This window comes from Phasianus colchicus, chromosome 20, assembly GCF_987193195.1.
Source record: "Phasianus colchicus chromosome 20, bPhaCol1.hap1.1, whole genome shotgun sequence".
Taxonomy (NCBI): domain Eukaryota; kingdom Metazoa; phylum Chordata; class Aves; order Galliformes; family Phasianidae; genus Phasianus; species Phasianus colchicus.
In genome coordinates, this window is record NC_143455.1 from 4,399,081 (window position 1) to 4,418,563 (window position 19,483).

Below are 19,483 nucleotides of genomic sequence, written 5' to 3' on the forward strand. Positions count from 1 at the left end.
AAAATCCAAAATCCAGGCAATTCATTGCTGGCAGCAGCAATAGAGAAGATGGTTGAGCAGGCACCACTTGGAGTGTCTGCCACTGTAACACACAGCACGAAGGTCCCTGCGCTTCCTGCCTGCTTTAGGGCTTCTGCTGCTTAGAACTAAAGTGCTCTGCTTCTGACATACACAGAAAAGGATGGGAGGCAGGAGGGACTGAGAAGCGCACAGGAAGGATGTAACCCATACCTCCTCTTGGTTGATTTAAGAAGCAAACAAACTCTACATGAATTCCTCATAACAGCAAAGCTGCAGTAAGATGAGTTCATGGGGAGCATACAAAGGAAATGGGGTGAGGTTCCAGCACAGGACTGGAAATAAATCCTCAGGCCAATTCTAGATCAGCAAGGGAGAGCCTGCTCTCTGCCTCTCTCTCTGCAGTGCTTCAAGCACAAATCCAAGGAAAGAATGAACTGCTTTAACCCATCGACACCCAGAGCTCAGATTCCCCCAAAAGAGCTCATACAAAAGGTATTATTAGTGTTCACTGCCTGCCCACAGCTCTGTGGGCATGCCTTGAAAAAAAATGGACTCACAAAGTCAAGTATCCAGCAACTGCTTTTCTTTGTCTCGGACATCACTTAGTGGCAATGGGAGAACAGTTTGCAGCACTGGAAGATCACAAGGGATTTAAGATGGCAAGAGATGTCCTGACAGGAGATTCGCAGTTGATTTCTAATGCATTATGGAGCATTTTTGGTAGGGTTTTCCTCTTTTTTTTTTTTTCCTCTTTAACATTTATACAATTTAAAAAAATAATCTTAACTGACATACTGATCATTTTTTCTTCCAAGAGAGCCCTTATGTTGAGAGTTAGGATTCGTGCAAGCACGCTTAAAAATATTTATGGCTGAGTTAGGAAAAAGGTTCAGGTTAAGAGACAGGAGGTTGGGTCTTACAAGGACCGAAAAACACTAAGTTTAAAATTCAAACAGCTACTTTACTATCTAAGAAAGGCTTTTGTGGGGGTAGGGTTGGTTATTTTTTGCACAATTGCCAGTTGTATTGCAGTCAGCTGCCACAGGCGAAGGTCCGGCCATCTCCTCCGATTGCTTTTCATCTGTTGTGGCACTACCTGGAAATCATGGAGCTGGAGTGGGACTGGCTGGAAGAGGTGGTGGCAGCACTGAGCTGAGAGAATCCACTGTGGCTTGATTCAAGGCTGGTCATAGATCCTCTGCAATAAAAACCCAAGTAGTTGTATGCTTCAGAATAGACAAGATCTGATTTTCTGCAATGTATCTACATTGTATTTCTTTGCATGCTGAATAAAAATAATTTTGGTGCAGATGCTTAAAAGCTTTCCTGCTTTACCATGTAAGACAATGGGGACAGCAGAAAACCTTGCAAAGAGATGCTGCTTAAAAAGGCTGAGTTTCAGCAGGTATCTCAATAGGCAGACAACTGAACCAACTCAGTTCCATACTGAGCTGCATCTATTTCAGCACGACAACCTGCCAAGCCCTGCAGCTCACAGTACTTTTTAAGAAAAGCAAAGTAATAAATGATTAGAATGAGATAACTGATTGGTCCCTTTTTGGCATTATTTGCTCCTATTGCTAACTTCTTTTTTCCCCAATGCCAACTAAAGCTTATTTAGCCTGCTTTATGAAACTAATGATGCTCCATTAAGAAATACAAGCCCTTACAATGTATTTCTACTTAATTGGACTTGATACTAGCACCAAAAGGGTTTGACATGGGCTGTCCTTTACGATCCCTGGCCAGACATACCTGAAATCTTCAGATCCTATCACTTCAGTATAGTACATCACTTTGCATTTGTGAGAGGAGACCTGCAGAGATGCTAGCACATCATCCACACGAGGCAGGTTGGTTGCAGCACAGGCAGGCATGCTATGAAATTTCCACTGGAGAATATAGAAGCCAGGCCACCTGGTCACATGCGATCCCTAAAAGCAGTCACAGCCAAAATGGAACTTGGTTAACGCAAGGATTTGTACACTTGCAATTTATTTTCCCAGCTTAGAAAGGCTGCCCATGTGCCCTTATTTTGTCCCCCCCAGTGCCAGTATTTCAGCTGCTCAGCCAACCAGCAATGCTGGTCCGCTGGGATCTCCGAACATAGAATAAATTTCTAACAGAATATCAGAGGTGCCTTTTTTCACCCCCCCGCCCACTCCTTACAGTGACAGGGGGTTAGGATTTATATACACTTGAAAGTACAAAGTCCTTGGTTAAAGCAATCTTTTTTCTCTCCATTTATTTTCATCAATGGCTGTCCTTTTGAGGCTGTGAAAAGAGCAAAAGGTGCTGCCTCACAGAATGAGAAAGCGTAGTTCAAAAAGTCACTGTCCATACTTCCAAAGGTATAACACTTTTGATTAGATTAAAGCTGTTCAACTCTCATTTCAAGCCATGAGGAGTAGTGGTGGCAGAGGATGACTGTAAACACGTGTCATGTAAAAGCACATCTCATAAATAAGTTTGCAAATGCCACTAAAAGAAATAACAGAGTATTTTGGGAACCTTGGCCACAGGGTCCTCCCTGAAGTGTCTGTTACAGAAACAAACACACAACTCAGTCTTCTTTTTCCAGACTTCTCTCATTACTGAGGCAAGACACCAGGATATCCATCAGAATGTTTGCCTCAGAAAATAGTGCTCATAATTACAGCACAAAGCACACCTGGATATGTTCTGCACATGCACTGTTCTAGGTAACTTTGCTCTGCTCCTTGCTGACCAGTCTCAATCACTATCAGACTGATGCAAGCTCCCCTTGCATCAGATCCCCTGTGAATACTATCCCCCTTCCATGAAGCATGCAGCTCAGAACAGAAGCTGAAATGTCAGCCAAAAGCAAGCAGTCTGGAGCTGAATCACCACTAAGTCATCAGTAATGTCTGTGAATGAGAACATGAAGGTTTGGAGCTACTTCAGTCTGTTTCCACACAATAATTCAGTAGCCTTACCTGCACGCTTTCCCCTTCTTTGCAGATAAGAGGAGATTCCACCATGCTGTAATCACGGCCCAGCTGCCAGACTTTGTCTATCAACTGGACGTTGTTCCCACCAGGAGATGTGATACTGTGAGCTCCCAGAGAGTCTTTTTTAGGAGGCTGTGGGGCTCTCTTGGAATGAAAGATGTTAAAAACAATGTCGCCTTTACACACATCGAAATCCCATGTGATCACAGATGAGGCATCCACAATCTGAATGAGAACCTGGGGCAGGAGAAGAGTCATATTAGACAGCAGCAGTTTGCTTGGTAGAGGCAGAAACTCTTACCAGAAGAGAGCTTTTTATTGCTGGGCTTAATTTAGACTGTCAGAAGGCATTCTAAATAGAAGTTTTTTCTGCTGGAGTGTCCTTATTTTAACACACAACCTTCAGCAGCTCTTGAGTAGCTTCTGAGAACATTATTTGTCTTTGCTGCTCATTCCATTCAGTCACGTCCTTCTAAGCAATGATACCTTCTAAATGGCAACAAGATGATACCAGAAATGGCCACAAACTTCAGCTGCTAAGTATTATAACATGTCAGAGCTACAGAAGAACAAAGGGAATGCAGGGCAACTAAATAATCTCATTCTGAACCACTTTCAGTTCAGGAGACAGACTCCAAAGCAGAGAGTTGAGATGGAAGAGGAGGCTGCAGCCATACCTCATGGGGAGCTCCCTTGAAGACACTTGCAGACTGGTAGATTGTTTCAGTCCAGAGCTTTATGTCTTCATTTTCCAGCTCTTCTGCTGTCCGGTAGAGGGACTTGGGAACCAGCCCACCCTCTGGTACTTCACACTGAAAATATAAATAGCCATTAAGAAGCATCCCCTCTGTACACCCACCTTGCTCTCTCTGCCTGCCAGTTTCAGAAACAACTTGCAGCCAGCAAGTATTTTGAAGAATGAGATGAACAGAATTTAAAAGTAATGTCAGAGTTTGCACATCATATGCATGTACATTTTGCACAAGCCACTAAAATAGAAATCTAGCTTGCATAGCTTTGCAGGATCAGATGCCAGAGGAACAGCTTTACTTTATACACAAGAGCTGCCTTTACAAAAAATGACTGTGTAAATGGCATTGTCATCACTTAGGCTGCCCTATGCTGATGACATGCAGGAGCCACTTAAAAATCATGGTTATAGCAACTCAGAATTGAAAAAATTGAGCCCACAGAGACCTGAAGGTACTGATGTAGCTGAATCCAAGGACTAAAGGTGGAGGAGAAATACAGTAAGTTTCCAAACAAGGCAAAAAGATATTGCAGTGAAGAAGGTAACAGTTTTCAAGTTACAGCTGTCTTGACAATTGAGTACTGGAACTGATTACACAACATCCTGAAGCACAGTTCTTTATTAAAAAGCCTCCAGCAACAAAGTTTGACAACACTCTGCTCAGGAACAGGTTCCATAGAAGTGTTTGGGGCAGCAGAAATATTCCATAACTGTATTACAGGAGAGGATTGAAAGAACCTTCGAGAAGTCATTTTTATCCTAACATCCCAAAGTAAAGAAGAAAAAGACCCTGTTGTTGCCTGTGACCAGCAGGAAGTATTGCAGCAATTTGCTTTCTGGTAACCTTCACTTCTGTTTACTCAGGCAGTAGATTTTACCCACTTCTCAAGCTCTGAATTACACAGTACAAACTCTCCACTGAAAGCTACTGCTGCTATAAAAAGCAGCCCACTGAACATGAACATACGGCCTACTCTAAAACATCTAGCAGTGCTCCACTGTAGTATGAGACTGCAATTGAAAAGAACTAGATGCATTCCCAAGAACAGTGCAGAAATTAATCTAGAAAATGTTAGCAGGGGCTTAATAAGCAAGCCTGGAATTATGTTTTAACACAGCTGAGTACAAAAAGGTAACAATAAGCCAATCAAACAAAATCTAAATGTAATGGTGATGGAAGCTTCAGAAAGTGCCTGAGTTGCAGTGAAACTAACAAGTTGGCAGTCAGAAACATCACGGAGCAAAAAAATCTTACAGCACTGTTGTATGTTATATGTTGTATGTTCTGTTGACAGATCTGATCAACACCTACAGCCCACATAGGAAGCAGCTGTTAAGGCACATGACATGAGACTGAGAAATTGCAGCACACCCCAGCAAAACATTGTTTTCAGTTTGATGTGGTCAGCACAGATCTCAACGTATTGCACATATGAGGCTCAGCTGTTAAACCCTGCTAACAGCTGGGCCATCTCCTTGTGCTCCTTATGGTATCAGTCAATTTGTTCAAATGATGCAGGCTTTTCTGATAAGTTGGTAGTGACATGGCCAATGAGATCTGGTAGTTGAAATATTTTCAATTGGACCCATGCATGACAGAATCTTCTCTGACCATTAACTTTTCTTGGACAGTTGAGACCACTATTGATACACTGTTAAGTGAGAAAAGAAATGAACAGCTCCTAGATGGGCACAGAATCATTTGGCATGTTTAATCAGTGGTATGATTTGGCTACCAATGGTGACAATAGAGCTTTTGTTCCTCTAGCAGACTGGTAAGGATATTTCTGAATCTCCAGAATATTTGAAGTCTCGGGGTGATGGCAGACCATAAAATGGCATAGTCTAGCACACTGGCTATAGCTAACCTTTCATCTTGCTGCCACAAAGAGGAAATAAAAGATCTTACACTGCATCTTATGCCCTCACAAAGATGCAAACAACAGAACCACGCACAGCTCCAGGCACCTATATTGCACACAACAAATGCTGAGGTCAAGAACTGTGGTCACACAATGGCCACAGTCAGCCACCGTGGCACCAAAGCTTGGAGTTCAGTTCTCCTCTTCAAAGGCTTCCTTTTGAATTCTGACCAAAACCAACAGGCTTCTTTGTTTAGAGGAGTGAGGGGAAAAAACCCAACCCACAAGTCAGTCTCTATATGCACTAGTTCAAATTCTTACCATGCACTCTCCACCAAGAAAGTCAGGAATAATTTCTTTATCGATGTAATCCAGCAATCCCCCAGGACCCTGGTAGTCATTTCCAGCATAAATAAGGAATTTCTTTCTAGTGTTGTCATCAATGAATGGACTAACCTATAAATGAAGAAAAATAGAATAGATCAGGTTCTCAAGTTTGTCTTGAGAAAGTGTTACTACCTTTGTTATGAAAATTCACACCATAGCTTTTTAGCTAAATTCACTGGCTATATAATAAAGTTTTTAAGTTGGGATTGTAAATCCACTCCAAGAATCCTATGAAAAAGACACATCCAAAGGAAACATTTACTGCCTATAAACCCAATTAAGAGCTTTTACAAACTACAAATGCAGAGCAGTGTACTGAGAGCGTTGAGAAAGACCTTGAATTAAAAACATACCAGTGTCCAAAGAACTGGGAATACTCGAGGTGCTCTCAGGATAAGAAGACGACCCAAAGTCTCAGGGTAATTAGCTTCTACCACCTCAATGATTCTTAGCAATGCTTTGACACCAGGCCTCCATAAATGCCGCATGTTTAAGCCTTCTAGATCTACTAGACAGGTCCAAGAGCTAAATTTTAGAGAGAGAAAGGAAAAATAAATCTCACATGGAAGAAAAAATATTCTATTTGCTGGTTCAGGTGGGAAGACAGATTTTCAGCCTGCATAGGAGCAAATGAGATGCATTTATTTATACCTATTTCATGTGTTCTTATGCACACGTCCAGTACCCTGGACTCCACTGCATGTGAAAGAGTGATTACAACTCAAAGCTAGTTCTGCTATCTGATCTCAGGTAGAGAAGCTTTTTTTTTTTTTTAACGGGATTAAATGTGTTCTTAAAACAAAATACTGAGCTTTAGCATATGCTTTATTTATTTTCCAAGCTCTGGTCTCCCCCTGGGCACAGACTCAAGATGTACAGCTGTGCTGTACCAGCTCACATCCATGAAACCACGTGCAATATTAAAATGACACAAGAAGTGTTTACTGTTTTATATGTAGCCCTTTAGCAAGTGTCGTGCTTCCATCAGGCTTGGAAGTCACTCAAGTTGTAATTAGGGCAGGTCTCAGTTAACAGTAGCTGTGCTTATATCTGTATGTGAAACACAGAACACCCTTTGCTTGGTCCATTTAATAAATGCAACTCAGTAGCATTACAATGCAGTGTCATCCCACCCTCCTCACCCCCACAGTGACACCTGGTAATTCCTGAAAAGCAGATCTATAATTGATGTCTTTTACCTTATTGGTCTGCCAAACACTTTTGTATTCTCTTCACATCGCCTCAGACCTTCTTCATTTATGGAGAGAACCTGCACAAGAAAATTGTTTTGAGAAGGCAGTCTAACACTGAGTAGGTTGGATAAAGAAAAAAGTGTTCAACCAAAGTCTAATTAAAACAAGCTCAAACCAGCACAAGCTTAAGTGAAAAAATTATAAGATATGATTGATTTTCCTGAAAAATTACATAAAAATGTAGTATTTAACTTGGCATCATTTTTTTCCCCTCCAAAGAATCACAGAACACCAAGGCTGGAAAAGACCTCTAAGGCCATTCCGTCCAACTGTCCACCTATCTCCAATGAATGAACTAGTGATTACTGTGTTCACTTCACTGGTTGATCTCACTGAAAAAATAAACACGCCTTTCCTTAAAACCAGGAACAGGTAAACAAGATGTGCCTGGAAAAGCTGCTGGAGAAGAAAAATGAAATCCAACCCCTGTATCTAGGCGTTACTATGGCTGTGACTGTCGTTACTATTGAAAACCTGGAATTTTGCAAGCTTTCTGCCTAGAAACAGAAAATCCACAACAACAGTATAAGTGCTGCCTTTAGAAAAGGTAACATTGAAAGAAAGTATTCTTCTTTTAAAAATAAGTTATTCTAATCCTCGTGATGAAGCCTTGAAAACGTCTGAGCGTGTTATTTACTCTTCTGCACAAATGCAGAGACTTAAGTTCGAAGCAGCACACAAACTGCAGAAGAATCTATGAGAGTGCTAACCAATAACTACAGGAGCTGCCAAGAACTACGCCTTTCCACCATCAGTTTGCAGTTGGAAAGGATACAGAAGACCAGGAGCTTTCAGATGTATTCAAACTGAAAACAGACGGACAGAAAGTACATCAAAATATCCAGAGTGATGGATGTTCTGGCAGAAAAGGAAGTTTCTAAATGAAAATATCACATTGTTAGCAACTTGCTGGCTCCAAAAATACTTACGTATCGAAGCAAGGCCTCTTCCCCAAGAGCTCTCACTAAGCCTTTGGTGTCCATCTGTCCCAGCCTCAGCACGTACAGCGGGCGGCCATCTGAATAACAAGGACAATTACATCAATGTATAAACTGTAAAAATTAAGGTTATGTTACAAGAGTGAAGCAGCTTTATGCTAAAAATCCAAATGGAAACGAGCCATATTCAGTTCTAACTTTGCTGTACAAGTGGAAGGAGGAGCACCTGGAATAGATGGCAATATGAGCTTAACCCTGCCCAGTTATACCACAAGATCACCAGTAAATGAACTGCTTACAGCAACCACTTTGGACAGATGCTACACTAAGTGCTAAGAGCTAAAGAAACAAAATGTTAGCTTCCAGTTTTGCTGAAGTCACACCTTTCAGCTATATCATGACATCACGTGGAACTGGCACAAAACCTCCCTTATGCAGTTTGAGCCTGGAGAATACAGACTTAGATCCAGGGATCAGCTTCAGATGACCCTCTGTATTCAGGAGGTTGCCTTTTCACAGTCCTCTTGCCACAGTATGCTGCTACTGTCCCAGGATACAGTGGCACTAAGTTTAACAGCTGCATTATCTGAATTTAAGAAAGGTTGCTGATTCTTTATAATAGGAACTAGTTGTCTGAACTAGTTTCCATCCTCCTCCCAAAGACCTGATGTATTTGTTAAGCTTTGCTCCACCTATTCTAGTACACAAGCTAATAATCACCAACTTATAGAACTACATATGCTATTAAAAAAAAAGAAACCAGCGATAAAAGGCAGCTTTCTCCATAAAAATCTCACTCAACAACTGCAAACAGAATAGCAAATTATCATGAAGTCCTTCGGGAGTCAAGGAAAGAAACCGTCAGGATATGCAATATTAAAAACAAACTGCAGAGCCAAATCACGCTGCTTATTTAGCAAGGACACTGCTCCATGAAAGTTCACAGGGTCAGCTGATATTTAATCAGATGGTCTGAAAAACAGTATTGTTTTAACACCAGCAACTTATCTTGTTTGGTTTTTGAAACACAACACAAAAAAGCACTTAAGCTTCCTCGTGGGTTCCCCTCCCTCACAGATGCACACGCATGCAAAACTAAATGGTTTACTAACCCTCCTCCACCCAAATGACACATGAAGTCTCAATTGACAGCCTTGTATATTTAATTCAAGCTTAATCATTTAAATAAACATTTGACTGAAGCACTCTTGATACTCTAAAAGCCACTCATGTAAAGAAACACTGCCAAGATATTAACTTTTGCACTGACAGCTTCTTTGAGACGGCACACTTTATACCTGTGTTGCCTCTGTTTTAGCACTAAGAACTCTGCAGAATGCTGCTAGCTTAAGTTTGGCACATCTTGCTCATGTGGGAGAGAAGGAGCAATAATGGAAAAGAATTTTTTTAAAAAAGCTGCCTGTTAAAGTTTTAAATTGTAGAGAATTGCTCAGTTTTTAAAGTCTGTTTCCATTATTGACAGTTCTGTCACATTTGAGGGAACAGCTCAGAAAAGAAAAAGAAACTGAGGAGAAAGGGAGAGGCACATGAAGTTCACAATGCTGAAGATCTGCTTAGAAGAACATTAACAACTTGGGTGTGTTCTGCACCTTCCTGCTCACTGGCAGCAGCCTGTTATGTGTCTGGAGAGCAAGGACAAGGAGCGACAGAAAGGGGGAATGGATTCACAATTCTTTTTCCTATAATCTTTACGATCATATTCTCAGTTTCCACTTTCTAAGTTCGAATCTGTCCAACCCAGAGCAGCAGGGCAGAGCCATTCAGGCTCGTTCTCTTTCCAGCAATAAAGCTTCTGCTGTGTCCGCCTGGCCAGGACTGCAAACAGCTTCCTGTTATCTTCTCTGTAACAGGAAGAATTGGCAGAAACAATGGTGCCTAGTGGGGAAAGGACTACAGCAGAAGGACAGAGATAGCTCACAGTAAGAGACCACTTCCTTATCTACAGAGCCCAGCATGCCTCAAGCAATGAGTTCCAAAACATTTCATTACTGTGCATGGACTGGCAACGAGACCAGTGCACAATAAAGCCAGCTGAGGGACAAGGGAGCATATCATGTACAGTCTTCCATGTTTTAAAGATTTGGCCATACCACACCATACAAATTCAACCAGTTTCCTCCCATCTTAAATAAACCTGCTCTATTTGGTGTTTCTGCAACAACCCACTTCTCTTCATTAAGCTGACTGTAATGCCAAATAAGCATTTATGCCATCAGCAGACTTACCCAACATCAGAAATAAGTTGATTAGAAAAAACACACTTACTTACAAACATCTCTTAATCACCACAACAGAACACTCAGCATTTGCATAACACCATTCTAAGCAACTCAGAGCAGTAGAGAAGTTCAATTACATTTTTTTTTTTTTTTTTTTTTAAAGGTAGTGGCATAGCAGAGTTAAACATGTTGGTGTTAGTCAAGGATTAGGACCCACTACCTAAGGAGCTGGCAACATGAATTTAAGTACATTCAGTACGAAGTAATGGAGAAGACCTATCCAGCTTTCTAGTCACCTCTAGCTAACAGAGGAACCATTACACATTTCACACAGAACATAAAAAGACTGGTCTATATCCACAGCAGAGATCATCATACCTTTGTCATGATGATGCCAGCCTCCTGCATAGTAATCCTGGAGTACTTGAGGAGGATTCCAAGTATCTAAAATATAGTCTACCTGGTGCTGCTTACGCCACGTCAGAGACTGGCAAAGGATCTCTCTTGCTTTATCAATGTTGAAATCCCGGGCACGGAGGAATCTTAAAATGTGCTCATCCTTTGGGATCTGTTACAAAGGACACAAACAACAAAACAAAAACAAACACCACAACTTCGTACTCAAGGTTTGAAACTAGCAGAACAGAAGGATGAACAAGAGGAGCTGAAAAAGCCTAGCACCAGGGCAAGAGGATGGTATAGAACACCCAAAATTAATCTAGGAAATCAGTCTCTTTTGCAACTAAACCTAAGCTCTGTCAGATATTGCAATTGCTACCATTTGGAGGATATAAACATTTCATGAACTCTTACAGTGGTTTACATCTGTATGACCATAAGAAGTTAGTCCAATTTAAGTGAATGTGGTGACAAAACACAGACTGTACTTAATTGCTAAATAACAGGAAGGCCTGGAAACCGAGACAAAATAAGCAAGTCAGAAGCAACTGGAAAGCCCTCAGGTTCTCTCTCAAGAGATTTCCTCTTGTGAGGTTTTCTCACAAGAAATAAATAGGAACTTACTTTGCCCTTGTGTGTCTCTTGGAGCCACTGTCTAAGCCGAATGAGGCAGCTTTCCTGCATGGGTGTCAAGTCGCCCAGATAACGTTTGATGTAGTCTGCATCCAGCTTGTCTAAAAGAAGATGTACATGTGATTAAAGTGGTCCTGAACTGACCTAACCAGAACAGCAACTGATTTTATATGCTGATATCTGAGACAGAAGTGGTGGCTTTGTGCTCTCTGCAGAGTTGAATGAAATTTCTCTGAATCAATGAAAAGATGAGCAAAGAAATAGAGTTATCTTCATGTTAAACTGGGAAGACTCATTCTTCTGCAACTAAGAAAGATGTGAAAACAGGCATTTACAAAAGCTTTTTTTTCCCCACAGTATATTCAGACTTGTCAATTCACAGCAATCATAGGGCTTGATTCTTCTGGAAATATTAGAGAAGCTCTGACCTAAACCTTCCAGTGCAAAAGTTTTCCCACATTCCATCACTGAGAGCAGAAAGAAGATAGAACAGAATACAGTGACCAGGGAACTTTCCTCCTCATTATTGCTGCAGTTAAACCCATCCCAGAATTTCTGGGCAAAATGCAGGCTACTGATTTGCAACCTAATGAACAAAGAGAAAAGCTTCTCCACTTTTCTGATCTTCATTCACTAAAAAGACAAGTTGATAACAGCTCTTCAAGCTGATGTTCAAGTTTTCAGCTACCCAGGAGAAGTAGCACAGTGCTGCCAAGAGCCTCTACAGTACAAAGAATCCCACTAAAACAAGTCAAACCACCATACCATCAGGTGTTCCTGCTGTAAGCTCTGAGGGGCTGCTTGAGGTGTTGAGGATCTCCTTATTGTTCAAGCCCTCCTTTGTGGCAGAATCTGGCACATTAATAGCAGGTGAAACTGGTCGTCTTGTGTGGGATGTGCTGCTCTCCAATTTACATGCAACAGGAGGAGTCCAACGAGGAACAAAGGTTATTCCTTCTTCCTCCAGCTGCTTCAGGTAGTACTCTATTATTTCCTTTCCCTTTAAAAAGGAGACTTTACTTCAGCTACTAAAAATACCTTTAGACACAAAAAGGATCGGTCTGGAAACCTTTTATGTGGCCAGACCTCTCTAAAGATTCCACTTCCAAATACAGACCTACACACACACACTGCCCTAGGCTAACGAGTAAACGGCCCAGCTTTCTGACCACGGCAGCCTGTTACTTAGCAGCAGTTACATTATCTTTCCATAACTAGAGCCAGGCACCAAATTCATGGCTGCAAGCTCACCTTTTTAATATTGCTGGTGTACTGCTTCATGGCAATCTTTTCCACTGTGCTTTCAAAACCAAAAAAAGATTTTATATCCAGACTTGCTGACTGTTCAAAACAGGTCCAGTCTTCATTGTCAGGATGAACCTAATATTTAAAAGGAGGTCATACAATCTAGTTACATATTTGGTATTCTTTTTCCTCACAATGCTTCAAATGACTCTTCATCAGGTTCACAGAGTCAAAAATACACAAGAGGAATTTGCAGTCTTTTGCTTCATTTGCAAAATACAGATAGGAAAAGATAACACTAAAGAACAATTGGCTGCGAAGCCCTCCTGTAACCCCCCCTGCTGGAACAGAACGTGTTCCTAACGAGAAAGGGAAGGGTGGAGAAATCCTAGTGCACGAGCCAAGATACAAGAGACCAGCAGGTTTAAATAATTAACAATATCTCACTGTAGATATGAGTTGAGACTGTAGTGTATCCATGGAACAAAGTAAAATACTCCACAGTGAACTTTCTGTTCCTGCAGGTTAGGCTAACAGACCAGGCCAGCTAGCTTAAGGACTGCAGCAAGCACAGTGTAAGCATTCCCCAGCACTGCAGTCTAGACATGTTTGTAACAGACAACTGCAGGATTGTTCCTTCCTTGACCTACAAAGTACCAAGGTAGAGAAATATTTTACTGTTCTCCTATGATAACGCTACAGAAAAGAAGTGTAAACGTCTCATTTGGTTGAGCAAACCATCAGGGAGGCTTTTGCTACTATATCGCCTTTTAAAATTTTGAGCATCTTCCACAGGAAAAACTGCAGACTGAGGAGTATTTTTAATGGCAATAATGGAGAACTAATAACAAAAATAGAGTAATAATAATAATAAAATAAAGGAATAGTGGCAAATGGTTTTGAATTCTAGTGACCTTTCAACCACATTTCTGTAAAAAACTGAAAAAATATTAGCTGCACATAAAAAAACTATAGTGCAAATAAGAGGCTTACACTTGCTAGCTTACATTTAACCTTTGAAATCCATTTGAAGTTTTACTTATATGAAGATGTGCTGTTTCAGCCTATGAGTACTTCCTAAGCTATTAAGAAAAAACATGAGCAGAACATGCAGCAGGAAGCCACCACACTCCTCTGTACCAGAAAACACCTGCACTGAAGACCAAAGCCAGCCACCTGTGAAGGAGTTAGGTTAAAACACTGCTGACGATGAACATTTGAGCTGAGCAGAATGCAAATAAAGCTATGTTGAAGTTTCCTTTAGCAGTTCTGTCAGGGTATCAACAGCCTTGACAAGGCTCACACTGCTATTACAGACCACAGATCTGCTTAAACAGAGCTGTCAAACACAGCAAATTATGTTGTGTTCTGCTACCGAGAAGATGCTCAAGCAAGAGGGTGCCAAACTTGTTTCAGTTCTTCAAGCAAGCGCGTTACATTTAACACTAACAACAATTATCACTCATGGTGGTTATTTCTTCTTGCAAGGCAAAAGCCAAGAACAGCCTAACTTCTGTTGAGTTTTGAAATCTAAACACTGACTGGATTCCATCTGTAGCACCACAAAGAGCCTGTTACTCACTGTGTAAGAGCAGTGCTCGTTAATAATGACTCTGTTAGAGAAGGTTTCATTGTAGGCTTCTATATGCAAAGTCCTCTCCCGTCTGTTCAGGGAATTCTTCTGGACGAAGTAGACGTAATCCACTCCTGCAATCTGAGGAAGATGCCACAGATTCCGTTAACATACAATATTCATGTGAAATTACATCATAAATAAGAACAGGCACTTCAAATCTAATCACCTTTTTCAACAGCCGTGGCGCATCTATATCCAGCTTACAGCGCCGCTCGATCACATGGATGGCTCCATCCTCACTCTTATATTCACTCACTGTGTCGCTGGCTACAAACATAGGAATCAGTGGGCATGTAGGAAACCTCCTCTCATAAGCCTACAACAGAAAAAGAAAAGCTGTCATCACAGTTAAGTCTTGAGGGTGTGGGTAGGGTTCCTTCACTGACATCACCGGCATCTGAAGGCAAAAGACCACTGATACCTTTTGCAGAAGGGATCCTTCCTGGCATCCACATTACAGTTGAAAGATCAGAGTTCATTCCAAGCAAAGCATTTAAGATGTTCTTAACATAGCCATGCTTGAGCAAAACAACACACAAAACATGGCCCTTCCCTACCCTTCCCCCCAAAAGGAAACTGCCTGTTACACATAACAACAACCCACTTGTCAGCAATAACAGGAAAATAAGACTCTCTAGTTCTAAAATACCACAAGACAAAAACAATTACATGTTGAATTAGAAAACCCCACATGCTAATTATTGGTGTTTCACCAAGCTGTCTACAGGGTTTTCCACACAGCTCCCAAAGGTCTAATAAAAACACTTCAGAGCCTATTTCTGAAGCTAATAGAGCTCTCGAGTTCCCTATGCATGGAGTATTCATGATCACAGAATGGTTTGGTTGGAAGGGAACTCAAGGATCGTGAATCTCCAACCCCCTGCCACATGCAGGGCCACCAGCCTCCACATTTCATACCAGCCCAGGCTGCCCAGGGCCCCATCCAACCTGGCCCTGAACACCTCCAGGGATGGACAGGAGCATCCACAGCCTCTCTGGGCAAAATGATGATTTCATGGCACAGTTTATCAGCTTACAGTTATGTCACAACATATGATGAGCCTTTCCAATAAGACAAGGCCATGTCACACTTTTGGCAATTAGAACTTTTTGCCACCATGCCAGACAGCAATAGCTGTGCCTCCAGTTACAGGACAGAGTCATATAAATGAGTTGATCCCTTAAATACTTCACGCACATAAGGAAGACAGAATTAAATTAGGCACATTCAGATATAGTTTAAAATCTAGAATCAGTAACACAGGTTAAAAAAAATGGAGTTATCTGCATTAAGAATGCTGCTGCATTTTAGTTTTAGAGCCAACCATGACTGGAGGATACAACATCACTCTTATCTTCTCCTTTTCACAGTCACTAGTATCTCTCTGCTTCCCTCTCGTGAAGGGCAGTGATATAACCAATGTTTTACCCTCTTTTCCAAACAGTGAATTCTTTCCTCTTTGCCATTAGACTCAAAACCTTGGCTTTGGTAAATAAGTAGGATGTGCAAGGTGTCCCAATGCAGAAATCTGAGAGCCAAACGTGAAACAAAAGCCTTTAAAAAGAGTTAGAATATGCACTTTGTCCTTTTAAATCTTCTTAACTGCTCTTAATATAGCTGGACAGCAGCACGGGAACAGCATCAGCAGGGAGAGGGTGTGGAAGAAAATAAGCAGCAGCTGCAGAAAGCATGCAACATGGCCCTGGGAGAGAAAAGGTCTCTTAATTCTCCTTTTATAAGAATAAAAATACTTAGTTTGCAACCAGAGTTCAGTTGTAGCAGCGTTGCTGTGGTGACAGCAGTGCAATGCACTGAAACAATGTCAGCCTTTCTCCGCTTCATTAATGTTTTTTAAACCATTTTTGCAGTAAGACTGCCCTGAGTTCATAAAGCTCCTCTGCAGCATACTCTAAATACAAGCAGAGCGAATGCACACACACTGCTTTCTTCCGACCTCTCATTTGTGCACAGCTGGTTTTGTTTAAGGAAGAGGAATAACTCCTGAGCTCAGAGACATGCGTGACAGAAGTGGCAGAAGGTAGTGCTGCAACACAGCAGCTACAGCACGGAGCAAAAACCTTTTACAGTCCTAAGGGAGCACTGGTCCTGTTAAAACACTACAAGAGTTTGCTTGTGTGTGTGATGAAGGCCTTGTTCTGAACAAAGCCTGTGTGTTTTTGTAGTATAGGAATGCCTCAGTCCTCTCGCTGAATAACAAAGCCCCAACATTCTGAATTAATTCAACCACTACTGCAACTACATGGATTTGCTGTTTTTTATCTTCAAGGCCAGGCTGGATGTGGCTCTGGGCAGCCTGGTCTGCTGGTTGGTGACCTGCACATAGCAGGGGGTTGGAACTGGATGAGCAGTGTGGGCCTTTTTAACCCAGGCCATTCTATGATTCTATTCTATGATTTGAGGACATGGTAACAACGATTAGCCACTTCTTCCTTAGCTTATGAAATACCTAGCATTTCTCTCTATTTTTGTTTGTTGCTACTAAATAAGACAATGAAACATCCCCACCGAGGAGCCCCTATAAGCCTCTGCTGTCTCACTGATTGCACACATTGATCCATTTCTCATCTCAGTCCTCCGAAAGCTCCTCATTTGCCCTGAGAACACTTGCAAATTGCAACATTACCTGCAGGAAGGGTTTACTGAACTGCAAGAAAAAAAGAAAAAAGAAAAAGCCCAAGAATTTGTTGTTCTGAGAGGCAGGACTGAGCTGAATGCATTCAGTTTGGAAGAGAACAAAATAATTAATGTCAGAAGTTGGCAAGCTCGGTGCTTACAGCAAAGTACTTGAAGGTTTCAAAGAGATTAACAGCAACCCCAGAGTCTTTCTTCCCTAAGGAACATGCACACAGTATTGAGAACTGCTCACAGTCAGTTTCATTGGGCTCTGAAGTCAGGCTGGTTCCATTCAAGTTGTGCCACCAGCATACCAGCTCTTGTAATGCATCATTCCTCAGCACAGCATCGTTTGAGGAGAATTATTACAGCGTGATTATATGTGCAATTACAGCAAACTGCAGCCACATCAACATTTTCTATCTGATTTAAGCACTGCCATCTCTTCCACACGTGGCCAACAGTTCTTTCACAGTGCACAGCAGGCAGGAAAAGCTGTACTGACTATGGGATACTGAGAGATCTTCCTTTGCACCACAGACCAACACTGCACGAGAAGAAAAGCTGCAGTGGAAGAATGGCACAGCAATTAATAAGAGACACGTGGGTCAAAGCAGCACACGTATGGCCAGAGCTGGAGCTATTAGAAGAGCAAGATAACAAAAAATACCAAGTGCTGCTTCTCTGCTCGTAATAGAACTTTTTTGTTCTGTATTATTGAGGTGTTTTAAGAAAGAAATCATTTCAAGTCCAGCTTTGTGGGCAGGAAATAACTAAATTGTGTTATCCAATACTTCTTTAGCAGCCTGATAAAGCAGGGTGTACATTATAAGATGCCACATGTGTTTTCCCTTTATGATAGGTCTCCCTTTACAAATAAAGTCATCAGATGCTACACACCTTCCTCTTCAGCACTGCAGCTGCACCGTACAGATACAATCACAAAAGCCAATTATTTCCTCAAAAGCAAAGCAGCTGAGGCAATATTGCTGCAGTCTGCGTGCAGCAGCAAAGTGCTGCTGCTGCTCTGGGACTAAATGCATGCAGGACATTGCATGTTACTTAGTTGTACCCTTCTGCTCTGTCACCTTTAACAAAGAGGTTAAGTGGGAGTCCCTATATGTAGTAGAAGTGAGGAGAGCACATCTGCAATTGGTGCTGGGGTGCACATGAGAGGACACAAATGTCCTCTGGGCAGGGAGAGGTGGATGGGCAGAGCTTTCAGAACCGTTAAGTCTTGCAGTGCTGTTGTTCCCTACACCGTCCCAAAATTAAGATTTCCCACCAGCCTCAAACATTTGTATACTCCTATTTACTAAAAGGTGGCATGGTGTATTCAGAAATATACTGCCCAAACTTCAGATTTCGTGGACCCATTATATAAACCCCTAACTTTCTTAATGCGTGTAACAGTAGGAACATTGACAAGCATAATTTCCACCAGAATAGCACCGTATTAAAGCCTGTCCTCCCACTGCTTCCCTTAGCAACTCCTGTTCAGAGTCCAAATAACAGGATTTAGCTTTCATCATTTAGCCGTGCTTAAAGCCATGAAAGCAATTCAGAAGTGACACTATTTTAAACCCACTGCAGTTATTTCTCACACCCAAGCACACTGCACTTGCTCCTGCTAGCCTTACATTTCAGAATTGCAATGTTAGCAATAGCAGGATCCTCTCAAAATATCAACTTTAGATCAGTTAGGGATGATCCCGACCCAATTTTCAGGAAGACTAAAGACGTTTTGACTTTTTGCTTTCTCAAACTACACCTGAGGCTAACAAAGAGATCTGACCATCTGAGAACAGGAATGTGCTCAGCCCTCTGGGAAACATCAGTTATTTATGAACAAGTTACTCAGCTTCTCTGGCCAGATTAATGTTCCCTGTTGAATATATTAGCCTCCCATACCCAGGTCCTGGTCTCCTGTCTTAAAGGATACGGATCGTTCAGTTTGTTCATTAAATAGATCAAAAATACTCCTACACACAAGAGAAGAAAATCTGACAAGATCTTGCAAGCAACCTTTTGCTACCCCATTATTCTTATAGTACTTGGATCCTCCAAATAAAAATTTAAATCTGATAAATAAGTAGGAATTTTAGTCATCACTCAGAAAATTAAGCATGCTGATTATTTTCTTCAGAGCTAATTGCATGGAACAGGCTAAGATGCTGCGTTCCTCTTTGGTCACTGTTCAAAATGGCAAGGGAAGCAGCCTTTAAAAGTAACACAGCATTCCCCAGGGGCATCCCAAGAGAAGCTGGCCCATCCTGCCAACTGAACCCGCTCCTCTGCTATTTGAGTGTGCCACACAAACGTTATTCCTGCAATAAATACCTGACCATGTTTGGGTGCTAATCTGCAGATGCATCCCAGCATCCACCACACTCTTCTACCCGCTGCAAGCATGTGGAATGTGAGTCGTTTATAAACATATGAGAAGGGTCACTGGAGTACCAGCCTGACAGCCTGCATTCCAGCAGCTCCATCATTCCTGGTATCACCAGG

The 19,483-nt window shown here is 41.7% G+C and overlaps 1 protein-coding gene across 3 annotated transcripts in view; it reads right to left on the bottom strand.

Annotated features, from left to right (window-relative positions):
• Positions 1-961: 961 nt before the first annotated feature.
• The window catches only part of SEC14L1 (SEC14 like lipid binding 1), a 34,776-nt gene continuing 16,254 nt past the window's right edge, over positions 962-19,483 (bottom strand). For all 3 annotated transcript variants that reach the window (XM_031599136.2, XM_031599137.2, XM_031599138.2), the window contains exons 3-16: positions 14,504-14,653; positions 14,284-14,415; positions 12,708-12,836; positions 12,222-12,456; positions 11,448-11,557; positions 10,803-10,992; positions 8,176-8,264; positions 7,193-7,263; positions 6,347-6,518; positions 5,928-6,062; positions 3,671-3,805; positions 2,979-3,230; positions 1,777-1,955; positions 962-1,219 (exon numbers count right to left, since the gene is read on the bottom strand). In XM_031599136.2, coding sequence (XP_031454996.1) covers positions 1,114-1,219; positions 1,777-1,955; positions 2,979-3,230; positions 3,671-3,805; positions 5,928-6,062; positions 6,347-6,518; positions 7,193-7,263; positions 8,176-8,264; positions 10,803-10,992; positions 11,448-11,557; positions 12,222-12,456; positions 12,708-12,836; positions 14,284-14,415; positions 14,504-14,653 — 2,085 coding nt within the window. In that variant the 3' untranslated portion in view covers positions 962-1,113. The remainder of the gene's footprint in view (positions 1,220-1,776; positions 1,956-2,978; positions 3,231-3,670; positions 3,806-5,927; positions 6,063-6,346; positions 6,519-7,192; positions 7,264-8,175; positions 8,265-10,802; positions 10,993-11,447; positions 11,558-12,221; positions 12,457-12,707; positions 12,837-14,283; positions 14,416-14,503; positions 14,654-19,483) is intronic.